This window comes from Sesamum indicum, linkage group LG10 (assembly GCF_026168435.1).
Source record: "Sesamum indicum cultivar Baizhima isolate 11 linkage group LG10, ASM2616843v1, whole genome shotgun sequence".
NCBI classification, from domain to species: domain Eukaryota; kingdom Viridiplantae; phylum Streptophyta; class Magnoliopsida; order Lamiales; family Pedaliaceae; genus Sesamum; species Sesamum indicum.
In genome coordinates, this window is record NC_142666.1 from 7,418,720 (window position 1) to 7,439,014 (window position 20,295).

General features: G+C 34.5%; 1 protein-coding gene across 3 annotated transcripts; it reads right to left on the minus strand.

The window, feature by feature from the left end:
* Positions 1-609: 609 nt before the first annotated feature.
* RAD52-2 (cobalt ion-binding protein) lies at positions 610-7,819 on the minus strand. 3 transcript variants are annotated; one of them, XM_011093664.3, is made up of 5 exons: positions 7,627-7,819; positions 6,323-6,662; positions 6,177-6,214; positions 4,257-4,348; positions 610-953 (listed from the first exon to the last, which is right to left on the minus strand). In XM_011093664.3, the coding sequence occupies exons 2-5, from the start codon at positions 6,646-6,648 to the stop codon at positions 816-818; spliced, it is 594 nt and encodes a 197-aa protein (XP_011091966.1). In that variant the 5' UTR covers positions 6,649-6,662; positions 7,627-7,819; the 3' UTR covers positions 610-815. The 3 variants fall into 3 exon arrangements, with proteins under 3 accessions (XP_011091966.1, XP_020553051.1, XP_011091965.1); XM_020697392.2 differs by having other exon boundaries at positions 6,323-6,744; XM_011093663.3 differs by having other exon boundaries at positions 6,323-6,666; positions 7,627-7,818.
* Between the last annotated feature and the right edge of the window lie 12,476 nt (positions 7,820-20,295).

The following is a 20,295-nucleotide window of genomic DNA, read 5'->3' on the forward strand; positions in this document are numbered from 1 at the left end:
TAGATCTTCTATAATATAAAAAATTACATTTAGCACCTTTAAAATTTACTTCCGTCTAACAAATAAGTCCTTTAGTCAGTTAAAATTTAAAAATATTGCTAATATTAACCAAAAACCTAAATAATAATTGATATTTACTTGCGATTGACTTATTACAATCCAAACAATTTTTTCTCAATTTAACTACCCTTATAACAGTAAAAATATACTACCTCTTACATGCATTAAAACGTGCAGACGTATGAGAATAATTTACTCGTAAAAAGATTTATTTAACCTATAATAAATCAGTAATAAATCAATCAAAAGTAAATATCAATTTTCATTCAACTTTTACTAGTATCAATAAATCCGCTGAATTTCAACTAACAAAGAAGCTTATTTATCAAATGAAACCAAACCTTAAGAGTCCTAGATGTCATTTTTCAACCCACAAAAAATTTACGTATAATTACTTCAAACTGCAGGAGAGAACAGTGTAATTATTCCTTTATTTTAATGATTAATTCAAGTGCTTGATTCTCCATTTTACGACTTCATTGTCCTCTTGATTGACCTTTGACGTCTTGTATGTGAACAATGCAAGTTACTTTCACCAGCACGAGAAAGTAATACCATGCAAGCAATTCATCCTTTATTTATATAGTCGAGAACCCAAAAAAAAGTCCTCAGAAGTTAGACACTATATGATCAGATATCGATTATCGTAGGCATCCTTAAAAGAATTACATACATTAATTCCAAGCATAAAAACAGATTTCTCAATCAAAAGTACAAACGATTGGGGCCCTCAAACAACTCACACCCCAAAGCTTCTACTCTTCATGGTAAAGATACAATCCAAGACCAAACCGAGCACATGCTCTGCAAAATGCAATTTCCTCTGCTGCAGCAACAGGATCTGCATTATTGTCGTTGCCAGGTGATACAGTCCCAGTCGATTCACGGTGTGCCTATACTTAGATGTAGCAACCTTTAGATTTATCTTTCCAGTGTTAACTTATGATGAAGTCGAGGGAATAAACACAATGCACGATAAAAGGAAAGGACATCTCAGCTACCATGCAACAAATAAAACAATGACATTACAAATGAACCAACAGAATGATGAACTGAGAATACGGATGCAAGAAACTTGGCCCATTGTATCCAACCACCAATGCACCATACACAGATACAAGTTCATAGTCAGATGGGCAATCATGAAAATTTACCAAAAAAGAAGATCTCGGTAAGTATATATTACACATATAAATTACATAAAGTGAACAGTTAGCAGCCTCTATTTAGTAAACCAAGGAAGAAAATAACTGAAGCAATCAAATCTGATATTTACACAGCTGCTCCTTTTCTCTCTTTACCTTCCACATCAATTTCCCCATCCAAGAGATTTTGTTGTTGAACTAAAGTTTACTCGATTAACAATCTGTGCTAGTTTAAGATATGCAGTTTTTGTATTTCACCCACTTTAAAGATAATCTTTTGCACCACACCCCACAGTTTTTTTCAGGAAAAGAAAAAGGTAAACATACCAAAAAATTTACTGTATTTTGTGCTAAAATCAGTTTGGTAATCATTATGTACCTTTTATTTGCATTTCATCACAGGCAAAGCACCACTCCGATTGCTCTTTTCCAAAAGGAACTATGAGATGTTACATGAATAGGAGCTTTGCTGCTAATCTAAAAGTAAACAACCCTAGCTCAAGCCAAGGGGTGGGCATTCGGACTGAATTTTCCAGTTCCAGATTTGATCCGATTGGATTTGGATTTAAAGGGAAAGCCAGAAAACCTGCATCCTTCATTTGACACAGTTCATCCTTCAGACCGATGGCAGACCAGATATCCAGCCGCCAGCCACTGCATATGCAACTCTTCCCACACCGCTGGTCCGGCGGGCCCCCCTTATATTTCCTCTCCTAGCTCTTATCATCATGTTCCTCTATTATTATAGATTTGTAATGCTATTTGACTGCAATGTCTGTATTGGGATGGAATGGAACGCGAAAGCTGATTGGACTTCGAAAATAGAATCTAATCTTCGTTTGTAGCAATCCTCTCTCGTTATTCATTAAACATTTTTGCCAGTGTCTATCCTATTCCCTTTGAAGGAGTTTGATGGAAGAACAGAGAACCTACTGTAATGTTTGGATTTATATAGAGAGAGAAAAATAGAGATAAATAAGTGTGTTGAAGATAAATGGTATGTTTGGATTTGTGTTCTGAGATAATTTAAAATATTTTAAAATAAACGGTGTAGGTTTGATGTTCGGATTTGGGAGACAAATCATTGTTCATTGTCAAATCATATCTTTTTTATATATATTTTTATATATAAATATTGTATGTTTAATGTTGTATTTTTTTGAGACAAAAATCACTGTTTATTATCAAATCATGTCTCTTTTATATTATATATATGTATATATATAGAAAGTTGAAAACAAAAAAAGCACACGGATAAGGTGTAAAAACACAAAAACAAACATTCTGCTGTTTTATCTTGTCTTGGGAAATGCAAAAACATGAAACCAAACATAGTGTAACAGTTTTGCTATCTTATTCCCGTAAAATTTTCATTCAAGATGAGATGAGGACAAAAGGCAAGAAATTGAATAAAGCTGAAAAATCTTATATTTATTTATCAATATTTTTCAAAAGTATGACTGGCTCAAAAGGTATCTTAGATTTCTTATATTAACCATGATAACCTTATCAACAATTATATTGATAAGGTTAAAATGGGTAAAATAAAAATAGGCATCAACTAGGTTATATAATAAGTTATTAGTAGGGACACAATAATTATTGACAAAGCTTGACACTTATTACACTTTAAATAAATTTCCAATTAGTCGATCATATTTGTGACTCATCTTTTAATATGTTCCATTTTGCAATATTTATATCAGCTGTTTATAATTAAACTTACCCAAGACTTTAGGAAAGTCAAATAAGCTGGTTTTATTAGAACCCAAGTACTAATTAAAAATTATTAGTTAGAGCCTTCACAAACCAAAATATTAACTTTTTAATAGATTACCAATAACAAAATGTTTGTTTCATTTAATACATTATTGTATTATTGATTACCACACATTTTATTTTCTTCATTATGGAGTTAGTATTCAATATATAATACAAATATACTAATGTTTATTATTATTTATTAGCAACACTATGTAATTATCTTCCTTTCGTTGACTAAGGGGCAAAAAGAAATGTTTACTTTAGTACAAGTATAATTATTTTATTTGTATATATATGTACACACATACGCATGATTAGTACTATTACCATAAGTCAGAGTATTTCATTACATGAATAAATCTTTAGTGTAAATTTTCATAGTTGGAAGGGGTCAAAATCATATGTATTTGAGGGGGCGAATTATGGTCATTCAATATAGTTCATCTTTCAAAAACATTCTGCAAAATTCAAATTTTAAATTGTTTCTAGTTTAATATTTAGGAGAGAGATACAATACAGTAATTATTATGTTCTATGTCAAATATAAAAACATTTGTCCAACAAAAGTACTATATCAATTTAGAATCTTTTTCAAGCAAGAAACAAAAAATCATAACCCTATGAACATAAATATTTTACAGTGTTAATTAGTAGACTTTTTGGTACTATATAATAAAAATATTAGTGATTAGATATGTCCTCGACTACTCAACTTTGGAAGATAAAAGTTTATTACCAAATTCATCTCAAACTCTTAGAAGTCACAATCCATAAAAGATTGAAAAAGAAAATCCCACAAATGAAAAAAAAGGAGTAGAAAAAAGAAATTTGATCAACTATGAAGGAAGAAACTAACTGGCGCAACTAAATATTGCCAAGTCCGCAATTCCAACTTCTTTTTTCCCCACCCTCCTTTGTAGCCCCAAACATTCACAATTAATTGTCCCAATCGCACTAGTTCCATCAATCCCACACTGAACTCCAGATACAAAAGGACATCAAATCATTTTTCTATTGGTACTGATAAGCTTAAAGGAAGTTTACTTCCTCTTCCTGGAAGAATTTGATTTAAAGAGAGCAGGTTCGTATTGACAAGATACTTAAATTAATAGCCATTAGCTTTCAGAAAATTATCATCTCCTCTTAAACCAAAACTGTCTAACACGCAATAGGAACAAACCAAAATTTCCAAGGAAGAGAAACAATCTCTTGTGTGTGTGTGTGTATTATGAGCTTGTTGTAAAGGTATAAGTTGACAGTTAATATGACAAGCAAACAAAAACATACCTCCCCATCCGAACCCCGAACTGTTACCCGATACACCACAGTCACAGTCCCATTCTCAGAAAAAATGACATCACGAATTTCTCCACACCAACCTACAAAAAATGGGTTGTTGGTAATTCAAGCATTCTGTCCAATAATAACTCTAACAATAACTGCAGAAAAGTTATCCCAAAACTTGCAAAAGTAGCAAAATAAGAAACATTGTTCAGAAACAATTAGCCTAACACTATGTTTAGTTAGGGTGAAAAGTGGAAGTATAAGAGAAGTTGAAGTAAAAAGTAATGTATAATAAATAGTTCGGTGTTTGGTTGGGGGGAAGGGATGAATAGAAAGTAAAACTCGATGTATATGAAACCCCTCCGGAGTCCTATTTTGTTTCTGTCCAAAATTGTGGGTGGAAAGTGAAAGTATAGGGCCCAAAAAGACAAAAAAGTATATATTTTATTTTTACTTACTCTATTGCCCATATATCTATATAATTTCCGTCCAATTTTTTCTTATCCCTGCTGATAGTAAAGATGAACAAATCGCTAAAAACTACCGTAGTCAATGATGAATATTTTATTAATAAAAGATATTCTTGTTCTTATTTGATAAATATTTTTATTAATAAGATTTTTAGATTTTTGATATACTAATATATTAATATAAAATTAATTTGTTTATTTTCTAATACAAAATAAAGAGAAGGATTATTCGACAAAATTACAAAAAATAGACTTGTTTTTCTCATTTGTTTTCCTTGTACCAACCAAATGAAGTATTTGAAATTTACTCCCTTTCCAATCATGCCAATATTTGAGATTTACTCCCCTTCCAATCATGCCAAACAACTTGACAGAAATCTATTATTCTTTGCCTTACTTTCCACCTTTCACTTCCCGTCCTCCTTTCACTTCCATTTTCCTCTTAGTTGAACCAAACAAACCCTAAATGAAATCGTTCTACATGTTAATTACACTTTAATAAACTGTACAGAACAATGGTACTGACAACCTATCAAGCTCAGATACACAGTAAACTCATTACATTACCCAAAAAAGGAGGGGGCAAAAGGAGCTTCTGTAACATTCACTAAGGTTTAGGCTTCATTCATGATCATTAGTTCCCAAATAGCAAGATGGGTAAATGTAGAAGCAAAACCTTTAATGTCTTGGTCCTCATGGGAAACTGCAAGAGAAATAAGCAAAATCTACTCGAAAGAGAACCATTTACAGTTTAGGTGGGACAATCCTAGTGAATAAAACTATCGCGACATTTCAAGAAATAATGCATATGTTTTCTTTTAATCAAGGAATGGAAAAACAATGGAAAATAGAGATCTATATCCTCTAATTTCACTATGTCCATTCTCTCATTTCCGCCAAGTAGCGCTTTATTTCATCTTTCTCAGCAAGACATTTTGGAAATACATTCCTTACAAACTTAGGACATAGAAACAATAAGTTATGTTCCCTTGAATCGAGGGCATGGAAACATGAAGGAGCACCATCAAACATAATCGGAGAGGAAGAAAAAGGCAATGGAACACAAATGCGAACCAGAAAGACAATCTAGGGAAAATAACTAAGCAGCAGTAACATAATTTTTTTCAAGAAAGCTTTGAGTGCACATTTGTGGAGAGATAAAGAGAACAGATTACAAAGACAACTCGGGGTAAGAATAAAATAGCATGTCCTATACAAGTATAAGTGAGTGCATTAGATTGTAAAAGAATGATATAATGAAATAAGGAATATAAAGAAGTATAATACTAATCAGTTATTGTGTGGGAAGGTACGTAAGGGAATATTGTGTCATTAGATGTATTTTGGCACTGTAGACTAACATCATACGCGAGTTAGTTCTAGCACTGCTTTACACATGATGGATATGTCCGTTCTGTAATACTAACAAGACAAATGAGATGCAAGACGTCACCTGGGGCATAAAAGCTTAGCATGCGGTTTGCCTGGTACCTGGACATAGCCATACATCAGATGATCAGCAACAACACAAAGGAGAGAGGAAACAAGGAAACAGAAAAAAATACAAGGTGCATTGTTACTGTAAAGCTTGTTACTTACCATGGGATGAAGGTGGAATGATCATCATGAGTCTTGATTATGTTATCCGGAATCCTCTTATTCAGGTCACGGAGAATCTCTGCAAGGGGACGAGTGATGCAGGATGACTTGTCCAGAGGCACCACATAATTTGAATTAGGGGCAGCTGCTTTCTTACTACTGCTACTGCCATCACCACCAGACAGAGCAGAAACTCGGAGCTTCAATATCCTTACAGGAAAAGTGGAACTAATCTGGGTGTGCGTCCACCATGGTATGGGGCACCTTGTCACAGGAAAATTGACCTCTGTCGCTGGCAGCTTGAGTTTAGGGCATTGGATGGCCATTCCAACAACCACCACTATCTAATTACCAAACACATGTTTCAGTGGGTTGCGCATGTGATGGTAGATGGGATGAGTTGTTAATCAGACTTCCTCGCTCTTTCAAATAAATCCCGAATTTATAAACAAGTTTATGAAAAACAAAGCAAATAATTAGATTTATCAGTTCTTAACTCCTTGCCCATCAATAGGTGAAAGGATGCTACAAAGAACTCAATAAGCTCTCAACATCCACCACAAAATATGCAACCTCTCATGTATTCTCTAATAAGACTTCACTCCTGATACCATTAGTATCATTGATCACATCACACAGAGTTGCATAAGACATTACCGAACTACATGGCTTATAAATTCTTATGAACAAGCAAAAAATCTATAAATACGATCTTTACATTGCTACTCAACACTATAGCTCTCAACATCCACCACAAAATATGCAACCTCTCATGTATTCTCTAATAAGACTTCACTCCTGATACCATTAGTATCATTGATCACATCACACAGAGTTGCATAAGACATTACCGAACTACATGGCTTATAAATTCTTATGAACAAGCAAAAAATCTATAAATACGATCTTTACATTGCTACTCAACACTATAGCTCCCTTCAAATCAATCGATTCACATTTCTTCTTATTGCTACTAAACAAGTGCAAACCACATGAGTGAAATATTTTGTTGAAATGAATTGTTAAATTTGGTCCAAAATCGAACTCAAATTGATCCCAAAACCGAAGCTTCCAAAAAATTTAACTAAAATCGAAGATTTCAACAAATATGAAAAAAAAACCCATTTATACAAACGGAACATTGCAGACAACAAATCAATGCACAAATATAGAAAACCCATTTCCACAAACTCAGTCACCCATAACCGTAATAACCATCAAATATTCCTAATAACATCCTTGCACACTCAGAAAAATTCAAAAAACAAACCAATTTTGTATACAGAAAACGAGAAGAAATAAACCCGTTTGTGCTCTTGCTTGGCCGCGCGAGTCTCAAGTGCCTACAACAGCAATCGTCTTCCTCGTGTCGTCGCTGAAGATGGATTGGAGCTTGCAATAGTTGATTTGAGGCTAGGGTTTTAGGATTTAGATTTGCGGAGAAAAAATTGGTGAAGTCGACTAGTGAGTTAAAGAGAAAGACAAAGAAGAAGTGAGGGGTGGTTGTGAAAGAAAGAGAAAAAAGTGAAAGTAATTTTTTTAATATTAAATATTATTATATTAATTATCAAAAATATTAAATATATTGTATAATATTTAATTTATTGTTATAAACATAAACTATTAATTAATTTAGTAGTAATATAATTAGAAAAATGTATCAAAAATAATTTTATCAAAAGTAATAAAATAATTGTATCAAAAAATGTATCAAAAATGCCTCGTCAGTTCACACTCGATATCCGTTGTTATGCTTAAAAAACATAAGCAACATCGGGTTCAGTGCATCGAACAACATTCATATGTTGCTTACAGCAAAGAGTAGGGGATGTCAAACATCTAAGTTTCTCACCAGTCTACCACGACTGAATCTTGGATAGCTTATCCCTAGATAGGAATTCAATTCCTATATGGAGAATTTTATAGACAATATTCGTATTTTAGAGTTCCACAACATCTTTCTATCATTCCAAATGATCAAACATGTTTTTAACATCTAAAACACTAGGAGCACAATTGAGCTCCCATTGACCTTTCACATTGTTCCTGATCGAGTCATGTACCTCATGAACTTGCCAAAGCAAGTATCCTAGATACAGGACGTTCAAACCTAGTATGAACTCCATAGCGGATTTTACGACTCAAAGTTGTTTGTCCGAATCAATATCTTACATCGCTTCTCCTTGTCCGATCTGATTTAGAAACTTGTACCTTTCAGATAACTGGAGCTTTCTGATCATCCTTTGGAGAACCTAGATATAGTCAGTAAAGTTTGATTATAGCTTATGTTTGCATTAAGTGATAACGAACCTGTATAAATCAGACTCCGAGTCTAATTTGCCTCCCACTTGTCCATTGACGTATGCAGGACCATTCCTCATACTCAAGACTTTTTGTAGGACATAGGTTTGCCAATCCATATTAAAAATGGTGTCTAGATTGCAACCTTAAGAAAACGCCATATTTTTCAACTTGACGGTTTTCGAAAGTCCATACCTATATGGGCCAGGTAATTAAGTGAAACACCGATCGAACCATGTCTAACCAAAGGTCGTTTTCTTCCTCACTAGAGACAGTTCAACATCGTCTCTTCGGGAAGAATTTCACTGAATTAGAATTCCATTCTCATTTGGATATTTCAAGAACTCCTATTAAATACGCATCACCTTGCTCCCATCGAAGGGTTTGTCATCGTAACCAGTTTGCTTCTCCTCCTCAAGCCTAATTTCTTTGAACTTTCTAGAAGTTCTTAGGTTTGTGAACCCTCAACTGGTTTTTTGTGTATTTAGTAACCTACAAATGTCTGTTTGGATCCAATCCATCAGGTCACTTTTTACAAGCATTCTTTGTCCCATAAAGTGTTTTTATGGATTTTCTTCTCTGTAAGGATTCATAAGTTAGTAGACTCAAATGTAACGTCCGTAGAATTTTTCGCATAATTAGGGGACTAATTGATAATTATTAGAAATTTAAATTTAATTAGTAAATAAATTATAGATTGAATTTGGGATATAATAAAATTTGAACAGATTAAATTGGAGTTCGTTATAATATTTGAAAGCAAATTACATTAATTAAGAAAATTAATAAGAACGTAATGGGTATTATGAGAATAGTTTAATTAATAAATAATATAATAATAATATTATATATATTATAATGTATGTATATAAACTATATATAATAATATATATAGATATATAAATATAAAATGATGAGAAAAGAGAGAGTGGACGAGAGGGGCGGCCACCTCACTTCTCTATCCTCTCTTTCATATTACAATACACACATACATTATAATTATAATACACATACCACACACACATTTTTAAATTGCAATTTCTCTTGGCCGAAGGAGAAATAGAGGTTTGAAATTATAATTATAATTTTTATTAATTTACATAATTATATTATTTAACTACTCCTTTTATTAAATGTTCTTTATACTGACCGATGTACTATTTAATCAGAGTAATTTATGATTTTGGCTATTTAAATTAGTATCGAATTAAATATCATATTTGATATAAAAATGATATAGTGGGTTAATTAAATTATTAGATTTGTTATATTTAATTATTATTATAGCTAATTTACATAATTCCATCGGAATGATTAACCAAATATATAATTCTATGTATTGTTGCTTAATTAAATTATCTAGCAATGATAAATTGACAGAAAATTCATAGAAATGTCTCGAAAAATTATATTTAAGAAATATTATATTATTAAGAAGGGAAGATGAGTTTTTAATGATAATCTCATTTAAGGATGTTATTGAAAACGATAGTTATAAATATATAAGGGGTTTGATTAAAGAAATTCTTATTAATTAGTTGATAAATTAAATATACGTTTAAAAAGCTTAGAAAAGGTAGTTATTTAAAAGAAAATGGAACAGGGGTTTGGACTTTAGTATAAATAGAATATTAAAAGATTGGTGGAAAATGTACGAACATTATATAATATTTTATTTAGAGTTTATAACATTCTATACATATTGATTATACGTATAATATTCTATTATAGGACGTGACGGCAAACTAGAGGGTTGAACCGTCCCTCGCGAAATCGAAGCATTTTGGGATTAAGGTAAGTATAGCTAATTGGATTTATATATATAGCTATATGTGTAGTATTGTATATATATTATATATATTGGTTTCTTGGATGTGATCATGAACTTGGCTTTATATTTATATACGTGGATTTCGTGTATTGATATAATTAGTTGTGGATTATTTATTAGATTACCATAATATCGATGAAATTGTTACTATGTGTTATGTGATTGTAATGAAGGGACATGCGGGATATGATTATGTAATGATTATATAATTAATTGTTGTATGAAATCAAATTGGGAGTTATTATTGAGAAAGTAATTATTATAAAGAACAGAATGATGATCGTGATGATGAGATGATATGACGATGAGATGATGATGCCCAGCGAAACCATTGACTGATGTACTCAAATTAGACTAAGTAGGGTCCTTAGCTAATAAACGATAACGTCAAATATTATATCGTACATTGATTTACAGTCGTGGTATGTATTACTGCTTATATTTGATGTTGCTATACGACGAATGACTGTTAGTGATGTGACTGCTTGTACGTGAATTGTTGCCTGTGTATATATATATAGACTACTTAGTTATACTTATTGAGTAGACAGCTCATTCCTTGCCGCGTACTTTTCAAGAAATAGGTCACGTTGACTAGCCACATTGGACTTTGAGCTGTGCTGTTGTTCTTATTAGGTGGGCCGGCTGTAACATCTGAAGCTAGAGTTTTTGGCAGTCTGATTGTTAAATATTCTAGTCTCTGGTTTGTGTTTAAAATTGTGATACTACTTTTCTTGAGGTTATTTACATGAGGACATTTAGTGAGGATAAATATAAAATTTTAATAGTATCTATTATCTTTTATGATATATATTATATTGGTAAATTAGAATTTATTTTACGGGTTAAAAAGAAATTACTTATAGAATGAGTTCTAATTAAGAAAATGATGAAATAGTAATAATTAGATGTAGCGCGTAGGGGGCTCTACATTGGGTGGTATTATGCTATACTCTTTGAATCTACCAACCTACTTATCCTAACTAGAGGGATATGGCATAGCTCATGCATGCCATTCTCTGTAAGTTTTGTTCCTGACTATCTATTTATTTTGAGCGTGCATAATCTAATTATGATATAAAGTACGACAATTTAAAGCTTAGCAGACCCAAAAGAGTCTTTTATTGATCAAGTTTGTAGTCTAATTTGTCCAACAATTGACTAACAAAAACTTGATCATGCTGGGTTACTTATGCTACTTAACGTTAATACTAATGGCTAACTTTACTTAATCTTATAGCTTTTGCAGTAATTGCCTAGCCATCGCCTAGCTTTAAGACTATATGTCTTAGCGTTCTCTTTGTTTATGTGCTTCGAGAGCAAGTGTCCGACACTTGAAAATATAAATAGTAATCATGTTTGCTTAACAAATGCCATAGCTCAGGTGAAGAGGAGTTCAAGATACTCCCTTTTTTGATCCCCTTTGGCAATTTTACGCAAACGTTATATGTAAATTTTGATTGCTGAACCATTTTTCCTTTTTCCTTTTACCTCGCCCAAGCCGACAGTAGCGCTCAAAGCGCTTGTAGCAGCTAACTTTGCTCCATCCTTCTTCCTCATTCAGCGTCCAGCACCTTGCCTTTTGCTCTTGAGGTCGAAGCCTCCAAATTCAACAACAATGGAGCAGATCCTTTAATCGTTGCCTTGTATTGGTTTCAACCATTTTTATCAACTCATGAATAATCCTCTTAAGCCAATTTAGAGTTCATGATAAATAGGTCGAATGAGGGATGAAGAGACTAAAGGGTTACGTCAACGTATATCTCTTTTCAAGATCAATATTGATGTTATCGAGCTCTTCCCCAAGGGATAGCATCTAAAACCATGTTTATGTAAAGACGACACTCAGTTATCTTGGTTTCAAAACAATACTTCTGTCGCGGCATATCCAAGATGCCGCAAAAAATTGATTTATGTGGAGCATTATTGAGCCAACATTGTCCAGCCTATCATACTGCTCATGGGTGATGCTGTGGACCTTGCGATTGTGCTCATGCCTTAATCCTGAAATTCAAATGTTATTTTTTAAGTAAGGACTCCTTTCACAAGTCCGATGGAAGTGGCTTCCATCTCCCCCATCTCGATTCCACTCTCTCGCTTCCGCTCGCCCTCCCCGATTCGCTTGTCCCTTCATTTCCCAGTACACATGTCAATGTTGAGTTTTATATATTTCTTTACTGTTGTTGGCAACTGATTTCATGCTCGGTTCTTGGAGTTACTAGTTCTTGCAGGAAAAGCGGGCTACAAATCTTTATATTGCTTCTGTGTCCTACGGGAGAACTATATCATGAGGTATTATAGTTTAGTCGGGGTTTCCTTAGAGCTTATAGAGGATCGCCTTATTTCCTGCTGCCAGTCCAACTCATTGTGCCTATTGGAACTTTGATGTATGTATACTCTTACCATCAACTTATAGCATTATATGTAACACCCATGCACTGGGAGGCAATTGTGTCTAAATACTTTAGGCTATTTTAGATCTCTAGTGTTTGTAGTTCACGCACTGCTCGAAACTTGTATAGCATCAAATGATATTTGCCTGAAGGTTTAGTGCACAGGCTATATGTTCGTTGGTGATGGTATTATGAAGCATGCAGTCAGTTTTTCCAATGAAGCTGGATCTTGTCTGTTAACGGTCCATCTCTCGTTTAGTCCATGCTCCTGTTGTATATTTATATTTACTGTAATTTATACCCATGATTTTGTGAAAAGGAGATTGACAGGTAAGTTGGCATTACTTGGATCGGTTGGTTCTATTGGATGTCGGGAATCTGAATTTATAGAGTAGAATATTATTATCTGTATTAAGTGAATTCATTAAATCATGCTTCTTTGTGACCAAATAAATATTTATACAGTCTTCTCTACTTTAATGTATTAGTATTAGTAGAAATTCCTGATGTGCTCTCAGTTCTGATCATACAGCAGATCATAATATGCTGTTTCTGCTAATCCCTTCTGAAATATTGTATTCGCAAATAGAATGAGTTCAGATGTGTATCAACGATTGAATCGCCTTAACCTCTCACATAGATTGTAGGAGATGGGGAGTAAGACAAATTTCAACATGGACATCCACTGCAAAAGTAAAATCCTACCGTGCATGTTTATAAGACATAAGTCACATGAACGTTGGACGTGCATTAGATTTAGGTGCTGGGCATATACGGGTCCAGACAATCTTGTAAACTTATTCTTGTTCTTCTTCGTCAAAGCATTCATCCAATAACTGGGAGAGAGAATCCTAACATCTCTACCTTTAAACGCTGGCCCGAGGTCTATCATCAATTTCTGTTGGAGAAGATATGTGAAGATGCATTTGCGTCATCAGGTTTGAGAAACTTTAATTTGTTAGCATTAAAATTTTGCTAATTTTATCCAACATCACACAAACACGCATAGTCCAATCTCGAGCAATTTTTGTGTAGAAATTGATTGATTAACAAAAGAAATGTAGATCATGCTATAGTTTTTGGTGGATGTGCATGCCATTGTACAAATTGCTCGAAGTTTCTCCTAAGAATGGAAGTAGAATCTTGACACAACTAGAAATTTCCTGGAGAAAGCTCAGAAGCGGATGAAGAAGTATGCAAATCAAAACTGCCACTCCATTGAATTCAATACGGGAGATCTTGTGATGGTGAAGGTTCCAGACCCGAAATTATCAAAGTTATGAAGGGGGAGAGATCCTCGGTTGATGCAAAAGTATGTCGGCCCTTCGTCTATCATCAAGCATATTACAAAGGTGGCCTACAAAGTAGAGTTGCCTTCCTGGTGGAAGATGAAAGATCGCGTGGAACGACCTGGGAACGCGCTAGCGAAAGTGATAAATAAAAACTACATAATAATAAAATTGAATCGTAAAAACAAATGAATCCAAGGGATGTACCCTTGGAGTTCCCGGGCATTTGATGTAGTATGAACAATTACGCAGTAATAAAATATAATCATATGAGGCTATGGTTGGGAAAATAAAAATAGAAGCAAAATTAAAATCGAAATTTACCTCTTAAATTTCGAGCTTCCAACCAATTAGTTTAGTTGAACGTTCACCTGAGATTCCAACGTAGGAATCCTCCAAAGATGATCCACACCACACTGAAAACGAGACCTTGATTCCTTTGCTAGAAGGAATCAAGATCGAAAAACTCACCCTAGGTAAGTTGAAGGGGATGGCTGATGATGATGCAGAAGGAGAAGGATTATTTGTGTTGTATTGTGTAATGAATTATTAGCCTAATAATCATACACAAAATATATTTATATACCTTGAATAGATAAATAAGAATGTGTCTAGATACATTCTATTATCTATAAGGTAACTTTTTAATACGTTCCAAATAGAGAAGAGCCTAATTATGACCGAACTAGCACTTTCCAAAAATGCAATTTTTTGGTCAACTTTCCCTCTATCAATTGTGCTAGTGTGCCTTAATCATTGGGCATATTATATGTATAATAAATTCAAGGACCAGTGAATTTTAATTAAATGAATTTAAAAAAATTCATTTAATTGAGCCCGCTAGGTGTTTAATCCAATTAAATAGTCAAGCCCAAATTGTCTCTTATTAATTAATGGATATTCATTAATTAAACAAAGACAAACCCAATTTAAATTAATCCAATTAATTTAAACTTGGACTATCCATCCAATGGACCCCTATGTGTGAGTAAATCTAATTACTCACATCTTATGGAATTAATTCCATATTAATTCTTTGTTCTTTCTCTGTGATTTGTGTGCGACTCTTTAGGTTTACTTTTTAGCTAGACTTGGGCTAGTGTCCAACACAATTGTTAATTAAATCTAATTTGATTAATATTAATTGATTAACCCTTAATCAAGAAAGTTCGACACCATGGGTGGCCATCTAGCAATGGTCCATGGCACTAGAGACTAGGTGAATTTTCTCATCAACATTTAGGCTCCCTATTCCATAGGGTAGAGTCCTTCCATCTATCGTGTTGGTTCCCATCCTAGACTAGGTATCTATGCTTAATACTTGAGATCGCGTTACACTAAATTTCTCGACATAGGAACCTCCATTTTCCACTCAATCAACGACTGTGCCCACAGATTCATAAAGCGTGAATGCATCCGTGAGTGCATAGGAGATACCTCTGTCACATACTGAGAGGGACGGATCCTCTTCTTGGAACTCACCGTCCTCGCTACGTACTCCGACTCCACTAGACAAGACTTATGATGATCCTGTCTGTAACACAATCACCTCTTGCTCAGATTCAAGATACAATCATCATATGCACATGATTGTAGTGATTCCTCAAGTCTGAGGACTACTCCCGTACTATCGGAGTTAGGGAATTAAGTCATTTCGACCAAGCCTCTAAGACTCCCATATGACGATCCCCACGAGTCCAACGTCTATCACCAATGAAATGTACTCATCCAATGAATGCAATAGTTAGTGCAAGTCTTAGTAGGACTCTCGATGCTCAGTCTCGAGGTCCTCAACTCGAAACGTTTCAGACCAATCCTCAAAACTTGATTTCATAGCTGCTATCTAATGCGCAACCCAACTACATGGGTTATTAAGTGGTCTATGGGCATCTGTTGTGACATCAAAGCAATACTTAATGTAATTTGGTAAGCACAACAGACACATGCACCAATGACGAATACTTACCATGTTCATATGGACAATATTGCTTAAATAAAGATTGCTTGAATGGTTCTCAAAATCGCCAATCTAATTAGCTTTTGGTCACCTATTCCAACAAAAGATCCACAATATCCTCCATGTGAGCTAGCTAAAAAAATATTTAGCAAACAAGGAGGACAACACCCACAATCAGCCCAGCCGCCCACATCTTGAATTGATGAAGACGAAGAAGAAGGTGGCTGAAGTGATCCCGAATCACTGAGTTACGAGTACAACAAAGCATGATCATATAAAGTACTTGGTGAAATGGAAGGGATATTGCACCAAGGAGAACACTTGGTAGCTGGTGACGGACCTTACGACATTCCAACCTCTTGTTGAAGCTTACCATGCTTCTCATGCGATGAGGCTGTAGCCATCTCAGGTGGGGGAGAATGTCAAGGGCCGCCCACACTCTCCGCACCCTTGATGCACATTCACTGCTCAACCTGGCCGACCAACAACCTTAGCCGAAAAATGTTGGACTTCCACAGTCTTAGAGTTTTAGGCGTTGCTCTTTTGTCTTGTAAATATTGTAAGCATTTACTTACTTTTGTTTACTCATAGGAGCTGTTATGCCTCCTGAGGTGCAATTTTCAACCTTGCTAGTATCTGGCGTTGTCAATAGAAAAATCCTTTTAAAACTATTATAGGAGGAATGATTATTCGAAGCTTGGTGTAGTCTATGTGCTAGTGTCCCTCTCAAAGGCGATCCCTTTGCGCTAGCATCGACTGTAAAATGTATATTGCTTTCTGCATTCAATGAAATCCATATTGTGAAATTGCGCTCAATTTACTGCTTTCCTACTACACCTTGCTTATTTCTTTTGCTGCTGTCGGATTTTGTGTTGCTATTCCTATCGGTGTGTTGTTCTAGTGTTGGCGGGAGTTCTATGTTGTTGCTGCTATTTGGCAGGAGTAGTCATTTACTATGGACTGCTAGCTACATGGTGCCTCTTTCCCTGCATTGCGGAAGGCGCCTCGTGAGACCGTGTCATGATTAGCTAATTTGAGCGCCTGCTGCCGTCCTTAGATGTGGTAGTCGTTTCTTAGGCTTTCTCTTTGGTTTCGAACTCTAATTCTCCATCACCCGTCAACACTATAGTAGGCCACTATCCTATCATCGAGAGTTGAAAGGGCATAAATTTGAATGATGCGTTGCCGGCACGAGGGTCGTACAATCCGTCGAGTTATCATGTATCTTCACAACAACGGGCAGAGCCCGTGTTGACCTTTTATCTAATAAATGCATCCTTTCAAAAAGTCAGGATTTGTTGCACGTATTAGCTCTAGAATTACTACGGTTATCCAAGTAGCAGGTACAATCAAACAAACTATAACTGATTTAATGAGTCATTCGTAGTTTCACAGTCTGAATTAGTTCATACTTACACATGCATGACTTAATCTTAAGGATATGACTACTGGCAGGTTCAAACAGGTCGCATTGTTCACTGACTCCATGGCTCGCATGAGACAAGCGCAAAAGGGGTGATGGGCGTCGTTCGCACGAAGTATAGAACGCTTGTTTTGGGGTAAATAGAGAAGAACAATTGGACCTATAGATATAAATAGAAGTAAACTTAGGACTACCTGAATATTATAGGAGATCAATTGCGTCATATCTGTACGAACTAATCGGACCTGATGCAACCACGTAATTGATTTTGTCTTACTTGTTCAGACTATTTGTTTTTTGTTATCGTTCATATATGAATTTAGATCACATTATAAATCTTATCTCAAAGCATCTCTCTACGTTACGTATCCACCACTATAAGATGGTAAAACTAAAATTGGAGTTGATATAAATATTTTCTTTAACTCATAAAAACTGCATTAACATTATTCAATCTCTTGAAACATTACCCTCCCTCCTTAACAATTTTATCAAAGGACCGATAATTATAGAAAAACTCTCACTAATTCTCCTATAATATTCAGCTAGTCCCATGAAACTCCATATTTCAGTCCTTTTTCTTTTATGTAAATTTTCTGTTGTAATAAACTACATTTAGTATAAAACAAAAATAAAGTTGCTTTAAGAAAATCGCGTAAAACTGCTGAAATTTGGATTATCTTAGAATTTCATGAAACTTTACGCAAATGTAGGCTGATAATTTTTTTACCTTACCTGGTTTACAATTTCACTTACCTGGTTTATGAGAAACACGAATGTAATTTATCATTAATAACACGAAAAAAGAGGAGAGAACAAATTGAGATAATGTCATGTGCAACTCACGTGAATTATTAATTAAATTCAATTATATTACATAGGAAATAGATAGCATAAGTTTTTTCTTTAATTTAAATTATAGTAATGTTTATTTTTAGATTTTTAATCAATTTAAATATTTTGTGCCTTGTGGCATGTCAACACATGCATGATCAGGCTCGAGAAACTTTAATTTTTTGTATGAAAGTATTAAAAACCTTAAGAATTTTTTTTCAATCAATTGTAACAAATATCAAAATTGAAGTACAATTGAAATTTGTCTCACGAAATTTTCTTTAATGAACAAGTCGAGGCACATGTTGAAATTCGTCTTACTTGTTCAACAAGAATTGATGTCGGAGTTTCATTTTGCGTGCGATGAGCGATAAGGTCGAAGCCTCACAACAAAACTCTCCTAAAACTTTACCCTCCCCCCTTAACAATTTTATCAAAGGTCCGACATTATAGGAAAACTCTCAGTGAGTCTCCTATAATGTTCAGCTAGTCCTAAGAAACTCTGTACTTCAGTCGTTTTTTCTGTTATGTAAATATTCTGTGGTATGTAATAACTACATTTAGTATAAAAGGGAAATAAAGTTGCTTTAACAAAATTGTGTAAACTGCTGAAATTTAGACTATCTCATAATTCCACGAAACCTGACCAAAACATAGGCCGATAATGTTTTATCTTACCTAGTTTACAATTTCAGTTACCTGGTTTACGAGAAACATGAATGTAATTTATAGTTAATAACACAAAAAAAGAGCAGAGAACAAATTATGAGGTAATCTCCTACCTGAATCGTAGTTTAGGCCTATGTGTTAAATTGAACCAATAGATCTCTTTAAGGGGCAACCACATCACACAAAAACTACCCTGTGAACTTTTGAGCGTAGGGCTTTTGATCTCCCTCACGTCTGTTGGAGTTACTCCTGAATGATTTCGCCCCGCTCTGCTTATCTTATACGGGGCTAGACGTCGTCCGCCTATTCCAGTTCTCCGAATTGAAAAATTATGAGGTAATCTCTACCTCAATCGTGGTTTAGGCTTATTTGGTAAATTCTAAACAAACATTACTTGTGTAATATTAATAATTGTGGTATTAAATCAATACATTTTCAATGAGAAGGGTGTCCCTTTCATACTAACTTGCGCAAGTATGATGGTATATGAAAATGCAGTTGTCATGGTAAACATTACACGCATTTATTACATTTAGTAAATGGACCAACCGCATATTATGAGTTTTATGTGTAATCTTGTTCTTGCGCCTATTGTTGATTTAAAGCATTACTAACACAAATTATACATCACCATACACGTGGAAATATTAATCTAAAGTTGATAGGGTAGAAATTTGGATGATGCGTCATCGGCACGAGGGCCGTGTGATCCACCGAGTTATTATGAATCATCTAGCAATAGGTAGAGCCTATGTTGAACCTTTTATCTAATAAATGCATCCCTTTTCTAGAAGTCGGTGTTTGTTGCATGTATTAGCTCTAGAATTATTAGGTTATCCAAGTAGCAAGTACCACCAAACGAAGTACAATTGATTTAATAAGCCATTCGCAGTTTCACAGTCTTGAATTAGTTCATGCTTCCACATGCATGGCTTAATATTGGAGATAAGCATATGACTACTGGCAGGATCAACTAGGTGCATTCCTCACCGATATCATTGCTCGCATGAGATAAGCCCAAAATGGTGACAGGGGTCGTTCGCACGAAGCATAGAACGCTTGTTTCAGGGTAAATAGAGAAGAACAATCAGACCTGTAGATATAAATACAAGCAAAGTCTTAGGACTAGTTGACTATTATAGGAGATCAATTGATTTATATCTGAAAGAACTAACTGGTCCTAATCCAATTGCGTAATTGATTTTGTCTTACTTGTTCGGTCATCAATCATAGTTACTACAGGTGTGAGCATTTTATGAAGCAAGCTCATGGAAGA

Coding starts and splice junctions, on each gene's coding strand:
- RAD52-2 (XM_011093664.3), bottom strand. CDS start 6,648: ATGGCCATCCAATGCCCTAAACTCAAGCTGCCAGCGACAGAGGTCAAT. Junction 6,215..6,322: donor CATTCCACCTTCATCCCATG/GTAAGTAACAAG, acceptor GGCTATGTCCAG/GTACCAGGCAAACCGCATGC. Junction 4,349..6,176: donor GCTAAGCTTTTATGCCCCAG/GTGACGTCTTGC, acceptor CATTTTTTGTAG/GTTGGTGTGGAGAAATTCGT.